Genomic DNA, 26,726 nt, shown 5'->3' on the forward strand with positions numbered 1-26,726 from the left:
GGAAAGGAAAAACGGCACCAACAGTGCCGACGACGGAGACCCGAGAGGCAACCCCAATATTTTTTTTTGGGGGGGGGGGCACACGGTGTGGACGATGAGGCAGCAGGAGACCGTTAAAGGGCGGATCTGCAGGTTAGGAGGCCACCATGTTACGGGGGCTATTGGTTCAGAGGGAGCAGGAGTTATTCGGTCAGAGGGAGGCGCTACAGGAGGCTATAAGGGAGAAGGAAAGTGTAGAGGCACGGCGAGAGGAGCTGGTTAGGCAGCAGAAGGAGCAAGTGGTGCGTGTCGCCAGTCCGGTCCGGCCCGTTCCTGCTTCCCGCACTAAGCCAGTGGTGCGTGTTCCCAGTACGGCCCGACCCGTTCCTGCCCCTCGCACCAAGCCAGTGGTGCGCGTCGCCAGTCCGGCCCGTCCTGTTCCTGCTTCCCGCACTAAGCCAGTGGTGCGTGTGTCCAGTCCGGCACGGCCCGTGCCTGTTCCACCGGTGCCTGGTCCGGCACCGGTCAGCTGCTCCACTCCGGATCCAGAGCAGTCCGCTCCACCGGTGCCCAGTTCAGCTCCGGTCAGCTGCTCTACTCCGGAGCCAGAGCAATCCGCTTCACCGGGGTCCAGTCCAGCTCCGGTCAGCAGCTCCACTCCAGAGCCAGAGCAGTACGCTCCACTGGTGCCTGATCCAGCTCCGGTCAGCTGCTCCACTCCGGAGCCAGAGCAATCCGCTTCACCGGGGTCCAGTCCAGCTCCGGTCAGCGGCTCCACTCCGGAGCCAGAGCAGTCCGCTCCACCAGTGCCCAGTCCAGCTCCGGTCAGCGGCTCCAGTCCGGAGCCTGTGCAGTCCGCTCCACCAGTGCCCGGTCCAGCTCCGGTCAGCGGCTCCAGTCCAGACCCAGACGTCAGCCCCTCTCCAGGTTCGGGGTCTCCCATACCAGGGTCCAGACAGGGCTTGGTACTTTGTGGGAGGAAGGAGAGGGGAAGCAGCGTGCCGAGGTCCAGACCAGACCAGGGGCGCAACAGGGAGGTGGAGAGTAAGTGGTCGTCACGCCCTGAGCCGGATCCGCCTCCGAGGCGGAATGCCCACCCGGCCCCTACCCTGTTATGTTTATATTGTGCGGTCGGAGTCCGCATCTTTGGGGGTACTGTCATTCCCTGACTCTGGGGACTCGTATTTGTTGAGTCAGGGTGTGTATTTTCTGTGTGGTATGTTCTATGTTACATTTTCTATGTTTAGATCTAGATCGTGTAGATCTATGTTGGCCGGTGTGGTTCCCAATCAGAGGCAGCTGTAGCTCGTTGTCTCTGATTGGGGACCATACTTAGGTAGCCTATTGACACTAGTGGGTTGTGGGATCTTGTTCCGTGTTAGGTATGTTTGTTTTGTGTACCTTGGACTTCACGTTTCGTTTGTTGTTTTGTCATTGTGTTTATTCTGAAAAATAAACATGTACGCATATCACGCTGCGCCTTGGTCCGTCTCGTCGATGAACGAACGTGACATCAGTAAAGAACACATTCTTATTTCTCCTAGTGTTCCCCTAACAAACCCACACAAATATCAGATTGACAACATGAAGCAGTGAGAAACTGCCTCACGGATCCATTCCCACTGAAGTGTAACCAATTGATTTTAATAATGATAGAGCTTATTAGTCTTTGATTCTCCCCTGCTGTGTTGTGTGACTGAGTCTGCTTCCCAACTGGCACCCTACTCCCTATTTAGTGGACTACTTTGGACCAGGTCTGGTCTGGTCAAAAGTAGTGCACTATATAGGGAATAGGGTGCCATTTATGATGCAACCTCTGTATTTGCACTTAGTGAGCATGTAGGCTAATCGTTAATCATATAATGGCATATACAGTAATATGTGCCTGTACATTTGTCATGCTTGAATGTATGCATTTGATGTAATAAGGATGAGATAAAAATGTATGCACACATGACTGTAAGTCGCTTTGGATAAAAGCATCTGCTAAATGGTATATTATATTATTATTATTATTATTATCACTGGGCACATCCATTCAGCAAGAGTGCCTGTTTGTTTCTATTCAGTCTATGGTTTGTTGGGGCTCTGTGGGTTTCTACTCGAGTGTGTCTGTATGTGAGAGTGTGTGTGTGTGCCAGTGATTCTTACATAAGGGGATCCACTCATATGGCCTGTGTCTGAATAGTACATCTGTGTCTCTGCTGATGTTTTTGTCGTCTTTCAAATATGCATGGAATGAGACAGGATGGGGAAGGTGGGGATGGAGCGCTACTGTAAGGTCAGAGGGGGCGCTATAGAAAAGCCTGTCACAACGCATTACAGTCGCTGATAGCAACCCCCAGCACCCTGAGGAATCATGGGAAACTGTCTCTGCGGAAGCAAGGCAGGCCTCTGTCCCCCTCACTCCTCCACAGATGAGCCAAGCAGGCAAGGCAGTGCTCATTAGGCAACCCTGACAGAGCATGCCCCACTGTGTGTGTGTGTGTGTGTGTGTGTGTGCCTGTGTGTGTCTTTGTGTTTGCAGTACGTCTGATAGTGGAGTTGGGGATGCCGATTGGCTACGGCTGTCAGTCAAGTCCTCTACTGTTGAGTGGGTGAGGACGGGGCTCTCAAACTATGACCTGGGACCAGACAGACAGACCTGCCATTAGTGGTGCTGCGGTTCAATTCCCATGTTTCGAATAAAATATACTAGATAAATGGGTTGCCATCACATTGTCAACTCTACCGATGGTTGTCACAAAAGATGTTGCATTATATAGCGAATGTGCCCACTCTGGTATTGGCACATCCGCTCTAGCCCCAGCTCGCAGTAGATAGCCTACAGTACGGGCAGGCCTATAACCTACATGATGACATTATCATGGACAAAATAATAAGAATAAGAATAAGACCCTTTACAGCAGGGGTGTCAAACTCATTTTAGCTCAGGGGCCACATGGAGGAAAATCTATTCCCAAGTGGGCCGGACCGGTAAAATCATGGTATATATAACTTAAAAACAACAACTTCAGATTGTTTTCTTTGTTTTAATACTATCAACATAAAACATAAAGCTGGAGCCTGAGGACAGTGTGTCCAAAATAGTACAAGCACAACATCACTATTAATCATAAAACACGTCAAGTTTATTTGAAAATTCTAAAGAAAAAGAACACACAAACACACAATGCCTCAGTGATTCACAGAACTGTTTCACAGATCACAGAACTATATCAGGGTGTCATTTCTCAGGCAGAAATGTAGATAAAAATAATGAAATCCTGTTCCCCAAACAAGTGCAAGAACCACAGAGTCAAGAATAGGTTAAATATACAAATAAAATAAAATCAATTAAAAACAATAGCACATCAACATAAAAACATATAAACATAAAGCTGGAGCCTGAGGACAGTGTGTCCAAAAGCACAACATCACTATTAATCATAAAACACCTCAAGTTATTTGAAATTCTGAGGACAAACAACACACAAACACACAATGCCTCAGTGATTCACAGAAGTATATCACAGATCACAGAACTATATCAGGGTGTCTCATGCAGCACTTTAAGTGGGGTTGCATAGTTTATTTGACTCCTGATACCTGGCAACTTTTAGCTTTCACCAGCGCATCAATATCAGGCATCACATCCTGAGTGGCAGCCAACTTCAGGATGTGATTCAAGTGCTTGTGCGTGAGCCTTGAGCGCAGCTTTGTTTTATTTATGCTCATTACAGAGAACTTGCTCACAAAGATATGTGGTTCCAAACATGCACAACAGTTTTGCAGCGAGGGCTGTCAAGTTGGGGTAACCTGGCAAGAGATTCTGATCAAATGTGTCCAAGCCAGCTGCGGCAAATTTGCCCTTCAAATCCGAGGGATTCACGGTGAATGGCGAACAAAAAACTTTGAAGTCTTTCTCCAGTTCACCAAAAATCTGAAAGCGTTGCTCAAACTCCCTTAACAGTCCCGTTATTTTATCTTTGAACAGCTTCATGTCTGCCACATGTTGGGTCGCGCACACATTTTTCAGACAGGGGAAGTGAGCTGCATCACCACCGGCGAGTTGCGTCTCCCACAATGACAGCTTCAACTTGAAAGAACGTATGCTGTCATAATACTGCGTGGCAACTTTGTTGCGCCCTTGAAGCTGTTTGTTCAAGTTATTCAGGTGCTCTGTAACATCCACCATAAATGCAAGGTCCTGCATCCATTCTGCGGAATTAAATTCTAACACTGGTTTGCCCTTTTCTTCCATGAACTGTTCAATTTCTTCTCGTAAATCAAAGAAACGCCTCAGCACAGCACCTCGGCTTAACCATCTTACCTCAGTGTGGTATGGCAGGCCATAGATGTGGTCTTTCTCTCTGAGAAGGCTGTCAAACTGACGGTGATTCAGGCTTCTGGATCGGATGAAATTAACAGTTTGGATGACCACCTTCATGACGTTATCCATCTTTAATGACTTGCAACACAAAGCCTCCTGGTGCAAAATACAGTGAAAAGTCCAAAAATCACGTCCTCCATTTGCAGATTGCACTTTCTCTCTGAACTTTGTCACAACGCCTGCTTTTCTCCCGATAATTGAGGGCGCACCATCTGTAGCCAGGCTGACAGCGCGGGACCAGTCCACTCCGACCCTGTCCAGCGCGCCGACGAGTGCAGTGAAAATATCAGCTGCTGTCGTTGTATCTGTCATCGGCACCAACTCCACGAACTCCTCGGTGACGGTCAATGTGTTATCAACTCCGCGGATTAAAATGGCCAGTTGTGCAACATCTGTAATGTCCGTGCTTTCATCAATTGCAACCGAAAACGCAATAAATGACTTTACTTTTTGCTTCAACTGGCTGTCCAAATCCACTGAAAGATCGGAAATCCTGTCTGCAACTGTGTTTCTTGTCAGGCTGATATTTGCAAAAGCCTGGTGCTTTTCAGGGCACACAATCTCTGCTGCCTTCATCATGCATGTTTTTACAAATTCACCCTCACTAAATGGTTTTGAAGCCACTGCGATTTCATTAGCAATGAGGTAGCTAGCTTTCACTGCAGCGTCACTGATGTCTCGGCTGTGAGTAAACACAGACTGCTGTTTCTTCAGACCCACCAACAGTTCATTCACCTTCTCTCTTCTCCGCTGTCCTTGAAAGTTGTCATATTTGTCGGCATGAAGACTCACATAGTGGCGGCGTAAGGTTATATTCTTTCAGCACTGCAACATGCTGTGAACACACCAAACATACAGCTTTCCCATTCAATTCGTGAATAAATAGAAGGATGACAATTTTTCTTGGAACACTCTGCACTCTGCGTCCACTTTTCTCTTTTTTGACAGAGACATATTGGGGCAATGAGGGTGCCAAAGCACATAATGTTAAAAGTAGAAGCCGTAATAAATATTGTGGGCAAAACAAAGTAGCTCATCCGGACTGGCTGCACTTGCTTGACCTATTTGCTCTGCCCTGGTATAAACAGTTTGCTTGCTTAACACAATTGCTATTGCGCCATCCAGTGGACACAATTGGAACAGCAGTTTATTTTATTGAAAAATTGCAGCTCATTTTTATACTTTACAAAATCATCTCGCGGGCCGGATTAAACCCGTTTGCGGGCCTGATCCGGCCCGCGGGCCGGACGTTTGACACCCCTGCTTTACAGTTTATTGGAAAGGTGCATCAGGCTCATCACCTTGCACTTTCACCACCCCGTGAAGTTCATCATAATTTATTTAATCTGTAGCCTCATAAACTGCATGCTTTCCCGAGTTGTAGTGGGAGGATCACATATGTCATCGCGTGACTTCGATGTGATGGTAATTATATCAATTTTTGCACATAAAAGCGTTTCCATTGCCATTTCTAGCTGAATTAATTTTACAGACACAAAAAGATCCCACCATGTTTAGCGTACAGTGCATTCGGAAAGTATTCAGACCCCTTGACTTAATCCACATTTTGTTACGTTACAGCCTTTTTCTAAAATTGATTAAATAAAAAAATGTCCTCATCAATCTACACACAATACCATACAATTATTTTAAAAAATACAACTCGTATTTCATAAGGCATTATTTTGAGGGCCTAGTTTTACCCGAATACAGTGGCCTGAAACGCATGGTTTACAGGCCACATCAGGCCTGCAAGTCACATTATGCTTGCTTGCAAAGTGATATTTAATTCCTATTGGAATCCAGCCAGAGTGGGTATATCCAACATTTGGAATGTTTATTCACCTGCAACCTGCATTCAGGACAACTGCAGGGTTGGGAAGACTAAGTTATGAGACTACCTAAACCATCTAAACTGGAACAACCATTTCAGTAACGGGTGCAAAAGTCCAAGTAAAAGATTGGATTAGTTTAGAAAAATGTATGGTATTTATATTTGCAAAAACATATATTGAAAAAAAAAAATTGTTGTAAAAATCCATCTGCAATAGAGCATGCTGGGAAATATGATAATGATGGGCATGGTTTTGGGTTAACACTGGTTATTAACGCCAACACTGGGGTTCTTTTCAACCAATTAGTGTAAATGTAACACTTACCGTGTGAATTTAACACCTGAACTAGAAATGCTACCCTGAAAAATCAACACTAGGTAACACTGGACAATTTGCTGTGTGGCAACCACAACCTGATATTTAGGAGCAACAAGGCTTTATTAAAGCTAGGAGGCAGGCAGAGCGCCAGGTCTGCATTGCTTCAGTGTTAATAACAGTGATGAATGCTAGGACAATGTTAGGACAGCGGCTTAGGGCTATTCACGCTTCGGCGCACCAAGGGACCAATTTGTGTGTGTATGTACATGTTAGACTCAACGAGCTGATTTGTTGTCATGGTGAATGGTTTCCGTGATGCAGTCAAACCACAGTAACCAGAGTTACCAGGGAGGATTTGGTCACCCAGGAGAAAGAAAGACGTGTGGCTACTGTATTATGGTAGAATGAACAAGTTTTCGAATGGGTATGGACATGATGAATATAAAATTCTCTGTTGCAACTACACCTCAGGTTGTTGCTGCAAAATATATGTTCCTCTAAGTCAACTTACCTGGTAAAATAAGGGTTGAAGAAGAGAGATGAACATACAGCTTTCTAAACATGAAACGTAAAATTACACTAAACCTTAAAATGTAGTGTAGGCTTATGTATTCATCCTATATGTGCTTTAGCCAACTCTAATCTTCTATTGTTGCCAAACACACCAGTGCTCTCTGTTCGGTGTCCATACTCATATGGTGTGAGTGACAGGAGGCAGACAGGAGAATTGGTGGCCAGTCAAAAACAACAAGAGGTGATGTCTGTCGCTCATAGAGGCAGGCACTGGCTGGTTAATTACACCTCTACACATGGGCGGACTTATTTTAACAGCCCTCCACAGGAAATGGAAAAAGTTTGAGTTGTAGGGGGTTCTGGGAGACATTGTGATTCTTCTATCAAACACCACAGATGCTGCTCTCCAAGGTAGCACTGAGATGTTGAGGTGCATTGTGGAGAAGAGAAAACATGGAGTCCTGTTAGGGAGAGAGTCAGAACGTGATGGTGAGGAGTGTGTGTGTGTGTGTGTGTGTGTGTGTGTGTGTGTGTGTGCATGCGCGCATTTTGGTGTGTGTGGGGATGCATGCACATACAACACACTGAAGGTGTGGTGTGGAATGTGTGTTTAAAAAAAATAAGAAATAATAACTTCATCTACAGTGTCTTGTGAAAGTATTCACCCCCCATTTTTCCTATTTTTTTGCCTTAAAACCTGATATTAAAATGGATTTTTGGGGGTTTGTATCATTTGATTTACACAACATGCCTACCACCTTGAAGAAGCAAAATATATTTTCTTGTGAAACAAACAAGAAATAAGACAAAAAAACAGAAAACTTTGTAGAGCCACCTTTTGCCGATGAAAAACTTCCCCACAGCATGATGCTGCCTCACTGTGGGGATGGTGTTCTCGGGGTGATGAGAGATGTTGGGTTTGCGCCAGACATAGCGTTTTCATTGATGGCAAAAAGCTCAATTTTAGTCTCATTTGACCAGAGTACCTTCTTCCATATGTTTGGGGAGTCTCCCACATGACGTTTGGCGAACACCAAACATGTTTGCATATATCTTTAAGCAATGGCTTTTTTCTGGCCAGTCTTCCGTAAAGCCCAGCTCTGTGGAGTGTCCGGCTTAAAGTGGTCCTATGGACAGATACTCCAATCTCCGCTGTGGAGCATTGCAGCTCCTTCAGGGTTATCTTTGGTCTCTTTGTTGCCTCTCTGATTAATGCCGTCCTTGCCTGGTGCCTTTGGTAGGCAGCCCTATCTTGGCAGGTTTGTTGTGGTGCCATATTCTTTCCATTTTTTTAACCTTACACAGGAAGCGGCACAGGTCCTAATCCAGGCACTTGTCATCTCCCGTCTCGATTACTGCAACTCGCTGTTGGCTGGGCTTCCTGCCTGTGCCATTAAACCCCTACAACTCATCCAGAACGCTGCAGCCCGTCTGGTGTTCAACCTTCCCAAGTTCTCTCACGTCACCCCGCTCCTCCGCACACTCCACTGGCTTCCAGTTGAAGCTCGCATCTGCTACAAGACCATGGTGCTTGCCTACGGAGTTGTTAGGGGAACGGCACCTCCTTACCTTCAGGCTCTGATCAGTCCTTTTACCCAAACGAGGGCATTGCGTTCTTCCACCTCTGGCCTGCTGATCCCCCTACCTCTGCGGAAGCACAGTTCCCGCTCAGCCAAGTCAAAACTGTTCTCTGCTCTGGCACCCCAATGGTGGAACAAGCTCCCTCACGACGCCAGGACAGCGGAGTCACTGACCACCTTCCGGAGACACTTGAAACCCTACCTCTTTAAGTAATACCTGGGATAGTATAAAAGTAATCCTTCTACCCCCACACAAAAATAAAAAAATAAAAATAAAAATAAATAAAAAGGGATAAAAAAGAGAGAAAAATAAAAAATGTATAATAAAAGATAGAAAAGGTTAAAGAAATAAAAACTTTAATGATCTTTTTTTTTTATACAAAAATTATATATATAAAAACAAATAAATAAATATACTCTAAACATTAAGAATTAAAAAATTAGTAAAATAAAAATAAATAAATTGTAAAGTGGTTGTCCCACTGACTATCATAAGGTGAATGCACCAATTTATACGTCGCTCTGGATAAGAGTGTCTGCTAAATGACCTAAATGTAATATAATGTAAATGTAATGGTGCTCCGTGGGATGTTCAAAGTTTCTGATATTTTTTTATAACCCAACCCTGATCTGTACTTCTCCACAACTTTGTCCCTGACCTGTTTGGAGAGCTCCTTGGTCTTTTTAAAAAACATTTTTAGTCATTTAGCAGACACTCTTATCCAGAGCGACTTACAGTTAGTGAGTGCATACATATATATTTTTTTTCATACTGGCCCCCCGTGGGAATCAAACCCACAACCCTGGTGTTGCAAACACCATGCTCTACATCCCTGCCGGCCATTCCCTCCCTTACCCTGGACGACACTTGGCCAATTGTGCACCGCCCCATGGGTCTCCCGGTCACGGCCGGCTACGACAGAGCCTGGATTCGAACCAGGATCTCTAGTGGCACAGTTAGTACTGCGATGCAATGCCTTAGACCACTGCGCCGCTTGCTTGGTGGTGCCCCTTGCTTAGTGGTGTTGCAGACCCTGGGGCCTTTTAGAACAGGTGTATATATATTGAGATCATGTGACACTTAGATTGCACACAGGTGGACTTTATTTAACTAATTATGTGACTTCTGAAGGTAGTTGGTTGCACCAGATCTTATTTAGAGGCTTCATAGCAAAGGGGGTGAATACATATGCACGCACTACTTTTCCATTATTAATTTTGTATAATTTTTTGAAACAAGTAATTTTTTATTTCACTTCACCAATTTTGACTATTTTGTGTATGTCCATTACATGAAATCCAAATTAAAATCAATTAAAATTACAGGTTGTAATTGCAACAAAATAGGAAAAACACCAAGGGGTATGAATACTTTTGCAAGGCACTGTACATCTGCAGATTACCCATCTTTCCCACTAACGTTCCACATCCCATTGTCATTCCACATCTCGTTACTGTAATCACGCAACGTGAAGCCCACAGCCTGTAAGACCAACAAACAAGCTGACAATAGGCTTCCTGTCGCCTCCACTCTTTACCAGTGAGACCCAACGTTAGGACACAAAGAGCTAGCAGAGGAGGCTAAGCCTCCATTAGAAAACACAGGGCATAATTACTCTAAATGACTGCTCTGAACTGAAGGGATTAGAGGAGCTTCCATTGAGTCTGAAATAGATTAGTGTTAGGCTTCGTCCTGAAATGGCACCCAGGGTCCTAGTCAAAAGTAGCGCACTATATAGGGAATTGGTTGCCATTTGGGACACAACACTACTCTCCCAGACCCCAGCTGCAATCAACTGTATCGCTTGACAAATGGCGGGAGTGGGTTTCTACTTCTTAATATACTCACATACAATGCACATATGGATGGTAGATACAGTGCCTTCAGAAAGTATTCACAACCCCTTGACTTTTTCCACATTTTGCTGTGTTACAGCCTGAATTTAAAATGGATTACATTTTGATTTTTTTGTCACTGGCCTACACACAATACCCCATAATGTAAAAGTGGAATTATGTGTTTAGACATTTTTACCAATTAATAAAACATGAAAAGCTGAAATGTCTTGAGTCAATAAGTATTCCACCCCTTTGTTATGACAAGCCTAAATAAGTTCAGGAGTAAAAATGTTCTTAGAAAGTCACATAAGTTCAACCACAAAGACCAGGGAGGTTTTCCAATGCCTCGCAAAGAAGGGCACTTATTGGTAGATGGGTAAAAAAAACAGACATTGAATATCCTTTTGAGCATGGTGAAGTTATTAATTATACTTTGGATGGTGTATCAATACACCCAGCCACTACAAACATACAGGCGTCCTTCCTAACTCAGTTGCCGGAGAGGAAGGAAACCGCTCAGGGATTTCAACATGAGGCCAATGGTGACTTTAAAACAGTTAGAGTTTAATGGCTGTGATAGGAGAAAACTGAGGATGGATCAACAACATTGTAGTTACTCCACAATACTAACCTAATTGGCAGAGTGAAAAGAAGGAAGCCTGTACAGAATACAAATTATTCCAAAACATGCATCCTGTTTGCCACAAGGCAAGTATTACAAGGTAATACTGTAAGAAATGTGGCAAAGCAATTAACATTTTGTCCTGAATACAAAGTGTTATGTTTGGGGCAAATCCAATACAACACATTATTACTGAGTACCACGCTCCATATTTTCAAGCATAGTGGTGGCTGCATCATGTTATGGGTATTCTTGTAATTGTTAAGTTTGTCAGGATAAAAATGAAAGGGAATGGAGCTAAGCACAGGAAAACCTGGTTCAGTCTGCTTTCCACCAGACACTTTGAGATTAATTCACCTTTCAGCAGGACAATAACCTAAAACACAAGGCAAAATCTACACTAGACTTGCTTACAAAGAAGACAGTTAATGTTCCTGAGTGGCCGAGTTACAGTTTTGAAAATCTATGGCAAGAATTGAAAATGGTTGTCTAGCAATGATCAACAACCAATTTGACAGAGCTTAAAGAATTTTGAAAAGAATAAATGGGCAAATATTGTACAATCCAGGTGTGCAAAGCTGTTAGAGACTTACCCAGAAAGACTCACAGCTGTAATTGCTGCCAAAGGTGATTCTAACATGTATTGACTCAGGGGTGTTACTTATGTAAATTAGATTATTTATTTTTATTTCAGTATTTCATTGCTAAGATTTCTCAAAACATGTTTTCACTTTGTCATTATGGGGTATTGTGTGTAGATGGGTGAGAAAAAACTAATATTTAATCAATTTTGAATTCAGGCTGTAATACAACAACATTTGGAATAAGTCAAGGGGTATGAACAGGCACAAACACTCACAGACATGTACTAACACTCATAGAACATATGCACATACTGTACATGCATGAGCTCTTAGAAAAGTTTGTAAATACAGTACACTTCATGTACACTCTATACTCTCCTGTCTCTCTCACTCCTGAACTGTGCTGTATTTATTTTAGTTGCAAATACACCAGCACAGAACTTATAGGCAGGTACATTTGGAAGACCATTTTTTATTAATAGAAAAACTTAACTATATTTCATAATGATTAACACAGGAAACTTCTCCTATAAAAGCATTCTTGAATTCTTTTAATTCACGATCGTGACCTGGAAGATCATCTAGTTCATTCTCGGTCGTGACAACTCTTATAAAAACCGGTGGTTACTGTTTAACTTGTTTTTATCTATGTCAGTGAGTCAGTCTACACTTTTATTGCAGTGATAAATAATGTTGAATTACAGCACATAAAAGTATTTTCCTCCAGGTCAGACGAGGGCCTCAAAAAATAATATGTTTCTTTGGGATAACAGGCTGTCCTTCATTAGTAGGAGCTGAGGCATAGCAGCAGATGTCACAGCCTAACTGGTGGAGTGAGATCACAGGGAGGTTTTAACCTCAACTCTGTGTGTGCGAGGGGGGCAGCTGTGTACTTGTGTGTGTGTGTGTGTGTGTGTGTGTTGCTCCAGTACTCTAATGTTCATCTGCTCCTGTGCTCAGGATATATAGAGCAGACCTAGCCCTCACCACACAATCAAAACCGCCTGGCCTTGCGAAGACTCATAACATGTTGAATGGAAACAGGAGATTCATCTGAGCATTGCCTTATCCAGCTGCTTTCTAAAAGGCCATCAGTTGTTTTAATAGGCCATCAGTGGTTTCCAGGCATAGCAAATATATATCCGATATATCTACTGCGTTCCTGTTAAGACTTTTCACGTGTCCCTACCTGGAGGGCAGCTCCACACTAAACAAGGGTGTTTGTATCAGAAGTGATGCTGGACAGACAGACAGAGTTCCCCTGCTTTCCTACTGAAACACTTTCTGTGGTTTGGTTATGTGACAAGAACACCATAGTAAGAGATCTCTGAGTACTAGGAGGCCTTAAAGGACAAAGGGTTTGGGTTTTGGGGAGTGGTTGAGAAAAACATTATGAATGAATAAGACGTCGAAGCAGGACACTGTTAATGTAGAACGTAAATAATTATATGGCTGGAAGGTGAATTTAACGACTTAGTAATTTCGACACAAAAGCCTTTTGAGGGGATGTGGGAAAAGTGAGTGTTACACAACTGAGAAAAGAAACAAGAAACACATGCTTGGTGGCACACATATCAAGTTTCCTCGTGAATGGAGAGGAAGCAACAAAAAACAAGGTACCTACAAGGTACTAGAAACATTTTCTCATCTCGTACAACCTTACCTGACATTATATACTGAGGCTTTTATGTGGCTTTTTAATTTGGGTATCTGCTCTGAGATTTTACAATCCACCAGTGTTGCATGTCTGAAACTTGTGTGTTGTATTAACATCCATGAGGAAAATCTTGCACATGTTCAGCACATGGTTAAGGGTCTGTTCAGAAGGGTGCAAACATTACAAAACGGTTAGATAGAAATGCCTTTTATGGAACAGATATGATTTTCTGTCATGATGAATTGCAAGCTCTAATCATTACATTTCTATCTGCAGCGTTTCACATCTATTGTGAACGTTGCACCTCACGGAACACAACACCAAGTGTAGGGGACGTGTGCTAACACTCACACTTGATGTTGAAGGAGGCGTTAGTAGAGTGGACCTCCTCTCCTGTGACTGTGTTGGCGGCCACGCACTCAAAGTTGCCGGCATCCAGTCTCCGGTCCACGGTCGTGAACTTGAGGTTGCTGCCCTCGCGGAAGCGCCTCTCAGTGTCGTCCAGGGGCTGACCGTTGTGTAGCCAACCATACTGGATATCTGCCGGGTCGCTGACCTCACAGCGGAGCATGGCGCTGCGGCCGTGTAATGCATCCTGGGATTTGGGCTCCTTGGTGAACTGGATGGTTGCAGCCTGGATGCAAATAACTGAGAGAGAGAGGGGGTGGGGGTAACAATGTGGGGAAGGAGAGAGAGAGAAAGACAGAGAGAGCGAGAGAGAATGTTGAAATGAGGTTACCACTGACCACAATACTAACATTTTAATTGCGGTGTTCATTAGTCACCATTGTACCACACATTTTTGTGTCTTGATTAATGAGGCCATTAAAGCTTTGATTCGACTCATTCAAGACATTTAAACATTTTTTAATAGTGGGTCTTAATCCAGAGAATAAACATTTCAGGACACAGACATGTAGTCTACAAGATAATTAAACACTGAAATGTCGTGCCAAAATGTTGTATGAATAATGACAGCCAAGAAGAGTAGATAGATTCACATTCTAGCTTCTGAATGTATTGGAGAAATGAATTCACAAGCCTGCTACAGATTTTTCCCTGCAGTACGGGCTTGTCTCCTGAAAGAGCTGTGTTTCATTAGAACAGAGGGAGAAGGAAAGAGAGACTTTTGACACACACACATCTTCTCCTTCCTCACGGTCATGCTCCATCAGCTCACAGATATGCAGCTCTCACAAATTGAGACATGAAGGCTTGCCCACGCGCACACACACACACTCCTTTATTTCTACCGGCACTGGAGTGCTGCTCGGTAGTCAGCACTATAGAGAAATATGTTCTGCCCTATTTACTCATGTCTCCTTGAAGTGAGGAATAATAAATAGAATAAACAGAGAGTTAGAGAGAGAGAGAGAGAGAGAGAGAGAGAGAGAGAGAGAGAGAGAGAGAGAGAGAGAGAGAGAGAGAGAGAAAGAGAGAGAGAGACTATACAGAGTTAGAGAGAGAGAGAGAGAGAGAGAGAGACTATACAGAGAGTTAGAGAGAGAGAGAGAGAGAGAGAGAGAGAGAGAGAGGGAGAGAAAGAATATACAGAGAGAGAGAGAGAGAGAGAGAGAGAGAGAGAGAGAGAGAGAGAGAGAGAGAGAGGGAGAGAGAGAGAGAATATACAGAGAGTTAGAGAGAGAGAGAGAGAGAGAGAGAGAGAGAGAGAGAGAGAGAGAGAGAGAGAGAGAGAGAGAGAGAGAGAGAGAGAGAGAGAGAGAGATGGAGGGAGAGAGTGGGTAGTGACTGCAGGTCTGATATGTCTCATTTGAAGTCTGCAGCTGCTCCAGCTGTACTCTGCCTTCATGTTTTAGCAACTGTTGCCACTATGGGTTCATCAATTACAACACCACACCAGGGCAGTGTCCCAAATGGCACCCTATTCCCTATATAGTACACTACTTTTGACCAGTGCCCATTCAGTAGGCCCTAAACTACATCACGGCCCACTGAGTGTTGTTATGAGTTTTGACATCATGGCAAAGTTTATTATCAAAGTGAAAGGTCCATTGGCAGAGTTCACGTAAACCTAAAGTACACCTGGTTGAGTGAGTATGTGAGTATGTCTGTGGTTTTTCCATTCCTCCAGGACTGGGCTCATGTGGGTTAAAGGGCATTTGTATTGGTCCGAAGCGAGATGATTAAATAGCATCGCTTATATTTGAATTTGAGTTCTGAGCAGTCTGGCCGCGCACCAGATGCCTTTTTTCCACAATTGCACGCCGTCGAGACCATTAGTTCTACTGATTTTAATTGCTAGTTGGGTGTTGTGGGGAAAATTCAGGATCTGGGGCTCTCATCCGGACATTGATATATTTAGAGGTTCTGTTGGTGTTGAAGTCAAGGGGGATCTTTCAGGAGCATTAAATTAAGAGGAGCTGAGGTAATCGTCCCATCCACTCCTCCTCCCCTGGCCTCCCCCCATCTCCCCATCAGACTGATGTGGCAAATTCATCCTTATACTAATCAAAGAACCAAAGTATTTCAGAGTTTTTGTAGAATTAAGATAGACTTTATTACATATGCAATAGAGCCGAGGTGGTTTGAAAAACATCTCCCTTCTACCTCTCAGCTCTTTGTCTATATAGTTCCATTTACATACACCCCAGCTCAAAACCCCTCCCTCTTGGGCTCTCCCACCACTGTCCTCAGTTTCCCCCTCTCGACCGCTCCGCCCACTTCCTTCTAAATCTGACTTCTATTCAGTTTAGAAACAATAGTGGTACAATCAATCAAGCCCTTGTCATGCAAAAATAATCATGTTCAGTTTAAACTCTGTTCCACCTTGGCTCACTCTGGCTTGACCTGGAGATTGATTGTTGGACATGGCAGGTCCACACTCAATCTCTCAAACATACCCAAACCCAACTCCTCTCTTCCCTCCCGTCATGCTGTAATTACTCATGTTTAGTCTGAACTCTGGCTCCGCTCTCAGGACTTTGTCTGAGGAGAGAGGCAAAAGGCAACAGTCTGGTTTCAGTCTCTGATAAGGTAGGACAGCCATGGATTAGGTAAGAGCGAGGAATTCGACCTGAGGTCAGATCCCCATTTCACACACACAAATCCAGTGAAAGGAACCAATTAAGTTCTTGCCCAGCAACAGAGAGTTGTTTGTCATGTTTGTGATTAACATTGTTTATCTCATAGTTTACTGAAAAATCCTCATCAAGACCGGCCTTTGTCTCCTTGCAGCTGGCCAGGGGCAGGCAAAAAGTAAAACAGGTGAGCAGTGCCAAGTCTGCTAGGTGGTGGGGGAAGATGGAAGGGGTGGGAGGTTGGTGGAGGGGGTGCACACCTAGGCAGGTGATAGGGCTGCCTGAGCTACCCTTGATGCTGAGTGACTGAAGCAGAGTGAGGGGGTCTCCTCCATATACATATAATTAATAAAATACTAACAATATAGTCTAGAAATATAATTGTTATTCTATTAATTACACTTGAGTGTACGAAACATGAGGAACACCTGCTCTTTCCATGACATAGACTGACCAGGTGAATGCAGGTGAAAGCTATGATCCCTTATTGATGTAACTTATTAAATCCACTTCAATCAGTGTAGATTAAGGGTAGGAGACAGGTTAAAGAAGGATTTTTAAGCCTTGAGACAATTGAGAGACAATTGAGTGTATGTGTGCCATTCAGAGGGTGAATGGAGCAGGTTGAGAGCTTCAAGTTCCTTGGTGTCCACATCACCAACAAACTAACATAGTCCAAGCACACCAAGACAGTCGTGAAGAAGTCACGACAATGCCTATTCCCCCTCAGGAGACTAAAAAGATTTGGCATGGGTCCTCAGATCCTCAAAAGGTTCTACAGCTGCACCATCGAGAGCATCCTGACTGGTTGCATCACTGCCTGGTATGGCAACTGCTCGGCCTCCGACCGCAAGGCACTACAGAGGGTAGTGCGTACGGCCCAGTACATCACTGGGGCCGAGCTTCCTGCCATCCAGGACCACTATACCAGGTGGTGTCAGAGGAAGGCCCTAAAAATGGTCAAAAACTCCAGCCACCCTAGTCATAGACTGTTCTCTCTGCTACCGCACGGCAAGCGGTACCGGAGTGGCAAGTCTAGGTCCAAGAGGCTTCTAAACAGCTTCTACCCACAAGCCATAAGACTCCTGAACATCATTGCCCCCCCCCTGCATATTACCTCAATTACCTCGAATAACCGGAGCCCCCTGTATATAGCCTTACTATTGTTATTTTTACTGCTGCTCTTTCATTATTTGTTACTTTTATTTCGTATTATTTTATATTGTATTGTTGGTGTAATTTTTTGGGGTATTATTTCTTAAAACTACATTGTTGGTAAAGGGCTTGTAAGTAAGCATTTCACTGTAAGGTCTACACCTGTTGTATTCGGCGCATGTGACAAATAACATTTGATTTGATTTGAATGGGCAAGACAAAATATTTAAGTGCTTTGAACAGGGTATGGTAGTAGGTGCCAGGCGCACCGGTTTGAGTGTGTCAAGAACTGCAACGCTGCTGGGTTTTTCACGCTCAACAGTTTCCTGTGTGTATCAAGAATGGTCCACCACCCGAAGGGAATCCTGCCAACTTGACACAACTGTGGGAAGCTTTGGAGTCAATATGGGCCAGCATCCCTGTGGAATGCTTTCGACACCTTTTAGAGTCCATGACCCAACGAATTGAGGCTGTTCTGAGGGCAAAAGAGGGTACAACTCAATATTAGGAAGGTGTTCCTAATGTTTTGTACACTACACACAAAGAAGTGGTACAATAGGATTTTTTAAATGTAAATAACACAAGTCATTTCCAAGCTGTTGAGCAATGGAATGGATTGCACACATTTACCCCAGTTAGATAAGGAAAAAGGGTACAAAACATTGATGGAGGGAACCAGACAGGCTGAAAATACCAGGAGAGACACCAATACCCCTTTTTTACACACACACGCACACGAGATAGCGAAAGAGAGAGAGAGAGAGAGAGAGAGAGAGAGAGAGAGAGAGAGAGAGAGAGAGAGAGAGAGAGAGAGAGAGAGAGAGAGAGAGAGAGAGAGGGGAGAGTGAGAGAGAGAGAGGAGAGTGAGAGGGGAGAGCGAGAGAGAGAGGGGAGAGCGAGAGAGAGAGGCTCCCCAAAGGACACGAAGCAAACAGATAAGGCGGTTTCACATACCTCAGAGTGACAGGCGAAAGAAAATAAGAGCTATAGAGGGAGGGAGGGAGGGAGGGAGGGAGGGAGGGGGCAGTCTATCACGTCTGTGGATAACTGCCAAGTTTACTGTACTGTTCAAACACTGAAGGCACCATGACCTACATCTCACAAATACACTCTGGCTCTGGTTCACTCTCACATTCACCTACACAGACACAGATGGATACAGACAGACAGACAGACAGACAGACAGACAGACAGACAGACAGACAGACAGACAGACAGACAGACAGACAGACAGACAGACTGACTGACTGACTGACTGACTGACTGACTGACTGACTGACTGACTGACTGACTGACTGACTGACTGACCAAATCAATACTCTGTTTAAGCCCAAAATTGTCCATGTGTCATTATCTAGAGAATGAAGGAGGGAGATGTCTGTTTCCACTCAATGTGAATTTTCTCTGAGATAACCAAAAGCTATTTACACACCTTGAGTGGGCCTTTCAAAGAGAGAGCGAGAGAGAGATAGTTGGGGAAAGCGACAGAAAGATAACGGGAGAGAGTAACTGAGAGAGATAAAAGGAGTTAGAGGAGAGGGGAGGGCAGTGGCAGGTTTATTTTCTTATAGAGTACCACAGTATGAGTCATAATACCCATAAAGCTATTGCAGTCAAAAAAGGAAATGGTTCCAATCATTTTTCCACCATTCATTTTTCCCATAGGGGATTTTAGAAACACTTAAAATAAGGGATGTGTTTCCGTTGGCATTAGATTTTAATAACTGTGTACATCTCTCTAGGACAAGGACAAGGTGACAAACCATTTCTGTATGGACCTCACTTTGTGCATGGAGGCATTGTCATGCTGAAACAGGAAAGGGCCTTCACCAAAATGTTGCCACAAAGTTGGAAGCACAGACTCGTCTAGGATGTCATTGTATGCTGTAGCGTTAAGATTCACAATAACAGCCCTTACAGTTGACCGGGGCAGCTCTAACAGGGCAGAAATTTGACGAACTGACTTGTTGGAAAGGTGGCATTCTATGACTGTGCCACGTTGAAAGTTACTGAGCTTTTCAGTAAGACCAATCTACTGCCAATGTTTGTCTATGGAGATTGCATGGCTGTGTGCTCAATTTTATACACCTGTCAGCAACAGGTGTGCTGTAATAGCCGAGTCCACTAATTTGAAGGGGTACATCTACTGTAATTTTGTACATATACTATACACCATCTGATGAATACCATAGCATTCAATTAAAAATTAGAAACATTTCACTGTATGTAAGTGTCCTGTTGACAAAATATCCTTCATTAAAAAATGTAAGATTAATTTGCCCATTAAAACAACTTCCCCAGACTCAACAAACACAAAAATCAAGCATATAGTATAAGGCAATAGAGCCTATTCACAGATGTGACAGACAGAGGCTGATCTGGTGATGATAAGTCTTATCTATAGAGGCTGCAGGGCTGCAGACTGGCTCAGGGGAGTGTCTCCCTCTGCAGAGAAAGGCCAAGCTCTGATACCAATCAATACAGAAAAGCCTGGAAAGGCTAGGAGGAAGATATGAGAATACACTAATGCACACAATGAAACGAAAAGACATGCAATATTAATAGATTTAATTCCAATAAGCTCATATTCCCTATGTATTTCAATTAGGCTCCCTGAAAAGAAGGAAGCTAAAGAGGAAGAGGCAAAAAGTGGGAGAGAGAGGAGAGAGAGAAAGAAAGAGAGTAACTGCTGAGAGAGCAAAACAGATCCCGCAGAGGGGATTCTCCTCCAGAACTTCTCTGCAGTTGGGCCCTATATGGTCTCGCGTTACTAGGGATGTGCATTTTCCCCTTTCAAGACGATTCGATACGTATCTAGATACATGGGCTCCTATACAAAACAGGAACAATAAGTTTGAAACGATTCAGTGCGATTCGGTTTGAAAAGCAAACAAATCAGTTTAATGCGATATGATTCGATGCGCTAACATTTGTTGCCTAAACACATTCATTTTCCAATCAAAATTCAAATCTGCTGCTGATGGAGCCGACTAGGTGAAAAATATGTAGATGTGCCCTTAAGCAAGGCACTTAACCCTAATTGCTCCTGTATGTCGCTCTGGATAAGAGCGTCTGCTAAATGACTAAAATGTAAATGTAATGGAGCTCATGAGCTGGATCTGTCTGAGCTGACTTTGTGTGTGTGTGTGTGTGTGTATGTGTGTATGTGTGTGTATGTGTGTGTGTGTGTGTGTGTGTCTGTGTGTGTGTGTGTGTGTGTGTGTGTGTGTGTGTGTGTGTGTGTGTGTGTGTGTGTGTGTGTGTGTGTGTGTGTGTGTGTGTGTGTGTGTGTGTGTGTGTGTGTGTGTGTGTGTGTGTGTGAGTGTGTGTGTTTGTGTAATTGATGTACATGTACAGTGCCTTCAGAAAGTATTCACACCCCTGGACTTTTTCCACATTTTGTTGTGTTACAAAGTGGGATTAAAACTGATTTGTCATTTTTTGTCAATTATCTACACAAAATGTCAAAGAGGAATAACAATTCTAACATTTGTAAAAAATAATAATCTAATATCTTGATTAGATAAGTATTCAACCCGCTGAGTCAATGTTAGAATCACCTTTCTGGGTAAGTCTCTAAGAGCTTTCCACACCTGGATTGTGCAACATTTGCCCATTATTCTTTTCAAAATTCTTCAAGCTCTGTCAAATTGGTTGTTGATCATTGCTAGACAACCATTTTTAGGTCATGCAATAGATTTTCAAGCAGATTTAAGTCAAAACTGTAACTCGGCCACTCAGGAACTTTCACTGTCTTCTTGGTAAGCAACTTGGTAAGCCTTGTGTTTTAGGTTATTGTCCTGCTGAAAGGTGAATGTATCTCCCAGTGTCTTTTGGAAAGCAGACTGAACAAGGTTTTCCTCTAGGATTTTGCTTGTGCATAGCTTAATGATTACAAGCATACCCATAACATGATGCAGCCACCACTGTGCTTAAAAAATATGGAGAGTGGTACTCAGTAATGTGTTGTTTTGGATTTGCCCCAAACATAACACTTTGTATTCAGGACAAAAAGTTAATTGCTTTGCTACATTTTTTGCAGTATTACTTTAGTGCCTTGTTGCTGTACAGGCTTCCTTCTTTTCACTCTATCAATTAGTTTAATATTGTGGAGTAACTACAATGTTGTTGATCCATCCTCAGTATTCTCCTATCACAGCCATTAAACTCTGTTATTGTTTTAAAGTCACCATTTGCCTCATTGTGAAATCCCTGTGCGGTTTCCTTCCTCTCCGGCAACTGAGTTAAGAAGGACGCCTGTATCTTTGTAGTGACTGTGTGTATTGATAAAACATCCAAAGTGTAATTAATCAATACTCCACGCTCAAATGGATATTCAATATGATTTATTTTATTTTATTTTATTTTATTTACCAATAGGTGCCCTTCTTCGCAAGGCATTGGAAAACCTACCTGGTCTTTGTAGTTGAATCTGTGTTTGAAATTCACTGCTCGACTGAGGGACCTTACAGATAATTGTATGTTTGGGGTACAGAGATGAGGTAGTCATTCAAAAATCATTCCTGAACTTATTTAGACTTGCCATAACAAAGGAGTTGAATACTTACTGACTCAAGACATTTCAGCATTACATTTTTTATTAATTTGTAAAATTTTCGAAAAACATAATTACAGTTTGACATTATGGGGTATTGTGTGTAGGCCAGTGACCAAAAATCTCAGTTGAATCAATTTAAAATTCAGGCTGTAACACAACAAAATGTGGAAAAAGTCAAGGTGTGTGAATACTTTCTGAAGGCACAGTATACAGTGCATTCGGAAAGTATTCAGACCCCTTGACTTTTTCCACATTTTGTTACGTCACACACTACATGGCTACCACAGCATTCTGCAGCGATACGCTATCCCATCTGGTTTGGGCTTAGTGGGACTATCTTTTGTTTTTCAACAGGATAATGACCCAACACACCTCCAACACACCTCCATCTGTGTAAGGGCTATTTTACCAAGAAGGAGAGTGATGGAGTGCTGCATCAGATGACCTGGCCTCCACAACCCCGCGACCTCAACCCAATTGAGATGGTTTGGGATGAGTCGGACGGCAGAGTGAAGGAAAAGCAGCCAACAAGTGCTAAGCATATGTGGGAACTCCTTCAAGACTGTTGGAAAATCATTCCAGGTGAAGCTGGTTGAGAGAATGCCAAGAGTGTGAAAAGCTGTCATCAAGGCAAAGGGTGGCTATTTGAAGAATCTCAAATATAAAATATATTTTGATTTGTTTAACACTTTTTTGGTTACTACATGATTCCATATGTGTTATTTCATAGTTTTGATGTCTTCATTATTATTCTACAATGTAGAAAATAGTAAAAAAGAAAGAAAAACCCTTGAATGAGTAGGTGTGTCCAAACTTTTGACTGGTACTGTATATTTTGATAATCATTATCACTAGCATCACTAGCATAGCTACCTAGCTAGCTAGCTACCTAGCTATCTAGCTGGTTAACGTTAGCCTACCTCAATACAACACGGATTTGGCTTGGAAACACAATAAGTAGGAAAACCTTCTGTCATGATTGTGATGTTGCCAAATTAACTTTAGATGCAGTAGGCTCCCGAGTGGTGCAGCGGTCTAAGGCACTGCATCTTAGTGTTTGAGGCGTCACTACAGACCCCCTGGTTTGATTCCAGGCTGTATCACAACCGGCCGTGATTGGGAGTCCCATAGGGTGGCGCACAATTGGCCCAGCGTCGTCTGGGTTTGGCTGGTGTAGGCCGTCATTGTAAATAAGAATTTGTTCTTAACTGACTTGCCTAGTTAAATAAAGGTAAAATAAAAAAATAGCTAACTAAGATTGAGGGGACCACCATATTTTAGCTAGCTAACGTTAGTATTGCTAGGAATTGCAACATTGCAATCTCTCTAAAGTAAATTTGGCGACATCATTATATGTTAAAGTTGTTTCCTACTAATTATTTGCCTACTTTAGCAATGTCATCGTATTTGCACTGTGGATGCAGCTATGGTGGTACTAGCTAACTCATGTCTGACTACAACAGTGTACTAACTAGCAGCAACAAACTCAAACCAACCCAGGGCCATAGCAAAACATCTCACCATTTTCTTTAAATTATTATGGTATTTTTTTTTTTTTCTAAAATTGGGCCATTTTTGTCCCCCTCTTCGGAGGGCAAAAATAAATGTTGTTTTTACGGCATTTTCTTTTATTGTTGCATGTACATTCTACACACATTTTAGATACTGTACATGGCTTTTTTTATTCTTTTTTTTTGTTACAGTGGTTACATAGCAAGAATAAAGCAATTTGATATTTGGATATACATTACATCTAGATAGATAGTACTTTTACATTATACATCATGTTTTCAGTCATAACTTTTACAGAACATGAGCTTTTAAACCTACCCCTCAGCTACTCAATTCATCCCACCTATCTCCGTAAACCACCCTCTTATGATTGCCATATACCATATATTTTTCAACTGTGCTGTGATGTTTTACATAAATTCTGAACCTGTCTAATCGCATAGTATATACAGATTGTAAGTTAAAGATAAATATTTTTTAATAAAAGTATTATTATATTGTTTATTGATTGACTATGGTTTTCCAAATCTCCCAACAGTGCTATTTGCAGGTTTAATTTTAGATAAATGTTGTGATTTTTCAGCCATTCCTGAACCTGTGACCAGAAACAAGCTACATAGGGGTAATACCAAAATAAGAGATCTAATGATTCTGTCTTTTCATAGCAAAATCTACAGAGCTGACATGGTTGTATGCCCCATACTGTATATACAGTTGAAGTCGGAAGTTTACATACACTTAGGTTGGAGTCATTAAAACTCGTTTTTCAACCACTCCACAAATGTCTTGTTAACAAATTATAGTTTTGACAAGTCGGTTAGGACATCTACTTTGTGCATGACACAAGTAATTTTTCCAACAATTGTTTATTTCACTTATAATTCACTGTATCACAATTCCAATGGGTCAGAAGTTTACATACACTAAGTTGACGGTGCCTTTAAACAGCTTGGAAAATTCCAGAAAATGATGTCATGGCTTTAGAAGCTTCTAATTGACATCATTTGAGTCAATTGGAGGTGTACCTGGGGATGTATTTCAAGGCCTACCTTCAAACTCAGTGCCTCTTTGCTTGACATCATGGGAAAATCTAAAGAAATCATCCAAGACCTCATAAAACAATGTGTAGACCTCCACAAGTCTGGTTCATCCTTGGGAGCAATTTCCAAATGCCTGAAGGTACCATGTTCATCTTTACAAAGAATAGTACGCAAGTATAAACACCATGGGACCACGCAGCCGTCATACCACTCAGGAAGGAGACGTGTTCTGTCTCCTAGAGATGAACGTACTTTGGAGCGAAAAGTGCAAATCAATCCCAGAACAACAGCAAAGGACCTTGTTAAGACGCTGGAGGAAACAGGTACAAAAGTATCTATATCCACAGTAAAACGAGTCCTATATCGACATAACCTGAAAGGCTGCTCAGCAAGGAAGATGCCACTGCTCCAAAACCGCCATTAAAAAGCCACAATATGGTTTGCAACTGCACATGTGGACAAAGATCGAACTTTTTGGAGATCTGTCCTCTGGTCTGATGAAGCAAAAATAGAACTGTTTGCCCATAATGACCATCGTTATGTTTGGAGGAAAAAGGGGGTGGCTTGCAAGCCGAAGAACATCATCCCAACCGTGAAGCACGGGGGTAGCAGCATCATGCTGTGGGGGTGCTTTGCTGCAGGAGCGACTGGTGCACTTCACAAAATAGATTGCATCATGAGGAAGGAAAATGATGTAGATATATTGAAGCAACATCTCAGGAAGTTAAAGCTTGGTCGCAAATGGGTCTTCCAAATGGACAATGACCCCAAGCATACTTCCAAAGTTGTGGCAAAATGGCTTAAGGGCAACAAAGTCAAGGTATTGGAGTGGCCATCACAAAGCCCTGACCTCAATCCTATAGAAAATGTGTGGGCAGAACTGAAAAAGCGTGTGCGAGCAAGGAGGCCTATAAACCTGACTCAATTACACCAGCTCTGTCAGGAGGAATGGGCCAAAATTCACCCAATTTATTGTGGGAAGCTTGTGGAAGGCTACCCGAAATGTTTGACCCAAGTTAAACAATTTAAAGGTAATGCTACCAAATACTAATTGAGTGTATGTAAACTTCTGACCCACTGGGAATGTGATGAAATAAATAAAAGCTAAAATAAATCATTATCTCTACTATTATTCTGACATTTCACATTCTTAAAATAAAGTGGTGATCCTAACTGACCTAAAACAGGGAATTTTTACTAGGATTAAATGTCAGGAATTGTGAAAAACTGAGTTTAAATGTATTTGAGTTTAACCACAATATTTGTTGCATTATTTGTTCTGTCATTTCTGGAGGATAAAATAGAAATTGCAACCAACTTTTTATGGCTTGTTTTAGAAATAGTGATATTTGGGAGATGATTTCATTTTCAAATAACTGAAAGTGAGAGGTTGTAATCTGAATGAAGGGAAAAGAGGCCATTCTTGAACATTGGGTGAGACAATCTTACTAATTTGCTAGAGAACCAGTTTGGATTTAAGTATAACTTTTGTATGACTGAAGCTTTTAGTGATAGGTTTAATGCTTTAATATTGAATAATGTATGTCCTCCGAATTCATATTCATTATATAAATAGGCCCGTTTAATTTTGTCTGGCTTGCCATTCCAAATAAAATTGAATATTTTTTTCCTCATATAATTAAAAAAACTGTTCGCTAGGCGTAGGCAAGACCATAAGTAAATTGGGATAATACTAAAGAGTTAATCAGTGTTGTTTTTCAAAAAATTGAGTGAGATCATGTATTTCATTTGGGATATGTATTCCGAGTATATCCACATCATCATCAGACCATTTTATTGGTAAACTACATGGTAATGTAAAAAATATATTTTTTAGTGATCCAATATGTAATATAGTACATTTATCATAATTTGGTTGTAATACAGAGAGGTTAGAAAATGTATCTAGATCCTCTATGAGGCTGTGGAGGGATTCAAGTTGTGGATTTAAAAGAAAACATGAATAATCAGCGTACAATGACACCTTTGTTTTTAAGCCCTGGATTTCTAATCCCTTGATATTATTGTTGGATCTGATTTTAATAGCTAATATCTCGATGGCAATAATAAATAGATATGCCAATAGTGAACAACCTTGTTTCACTCCTCTTGACAGTTTAAAAC

The 26,726-nt window shown here is 42.4% G+C and overlaps 1 protein-coding gene across 1 annotated transcript in view; it reads right to left on the reverse strand.

Moving 5' to 3' along the window:
• The window catches only part of LOC121568314 (inactive tyrosine-protein kinase 7-like), a 253,432-nt gene that overhangs the window by 90,766 nt on the left and 135,940 nt on the right, over nucleotides 1-26,726 (reverse strand). Inside the window, exon 2 of the mRNA XM_041878871.2 lies at nucleotides 13,651-13,947. Within this exon, the coding sequence (XP_041734805.1) occupies nucleotides 13,651-13,947 (297 nt within the window). The remainder of the gene's footprint in view (nucleotides 1-13,650; nucleotides 13,948-26,726) is intronic.

The sequence above is a fragment of the Coregonus clupeaformis genome, chromosome 1 (assembly GCF_020615455.1).
Source record: "Coregonus clupeaformis isolate EN_2021a chromosome 1, ASM2061545v1, whole genome shotgun sequence".
In the NCBI taxonomy this organism is placed as follows: Eukaryota; Metazoa; Chordata; class Actinopteri; order Salmoniformes; family Salmonidae; genus Coregonus; species Coregonus clupeaformis.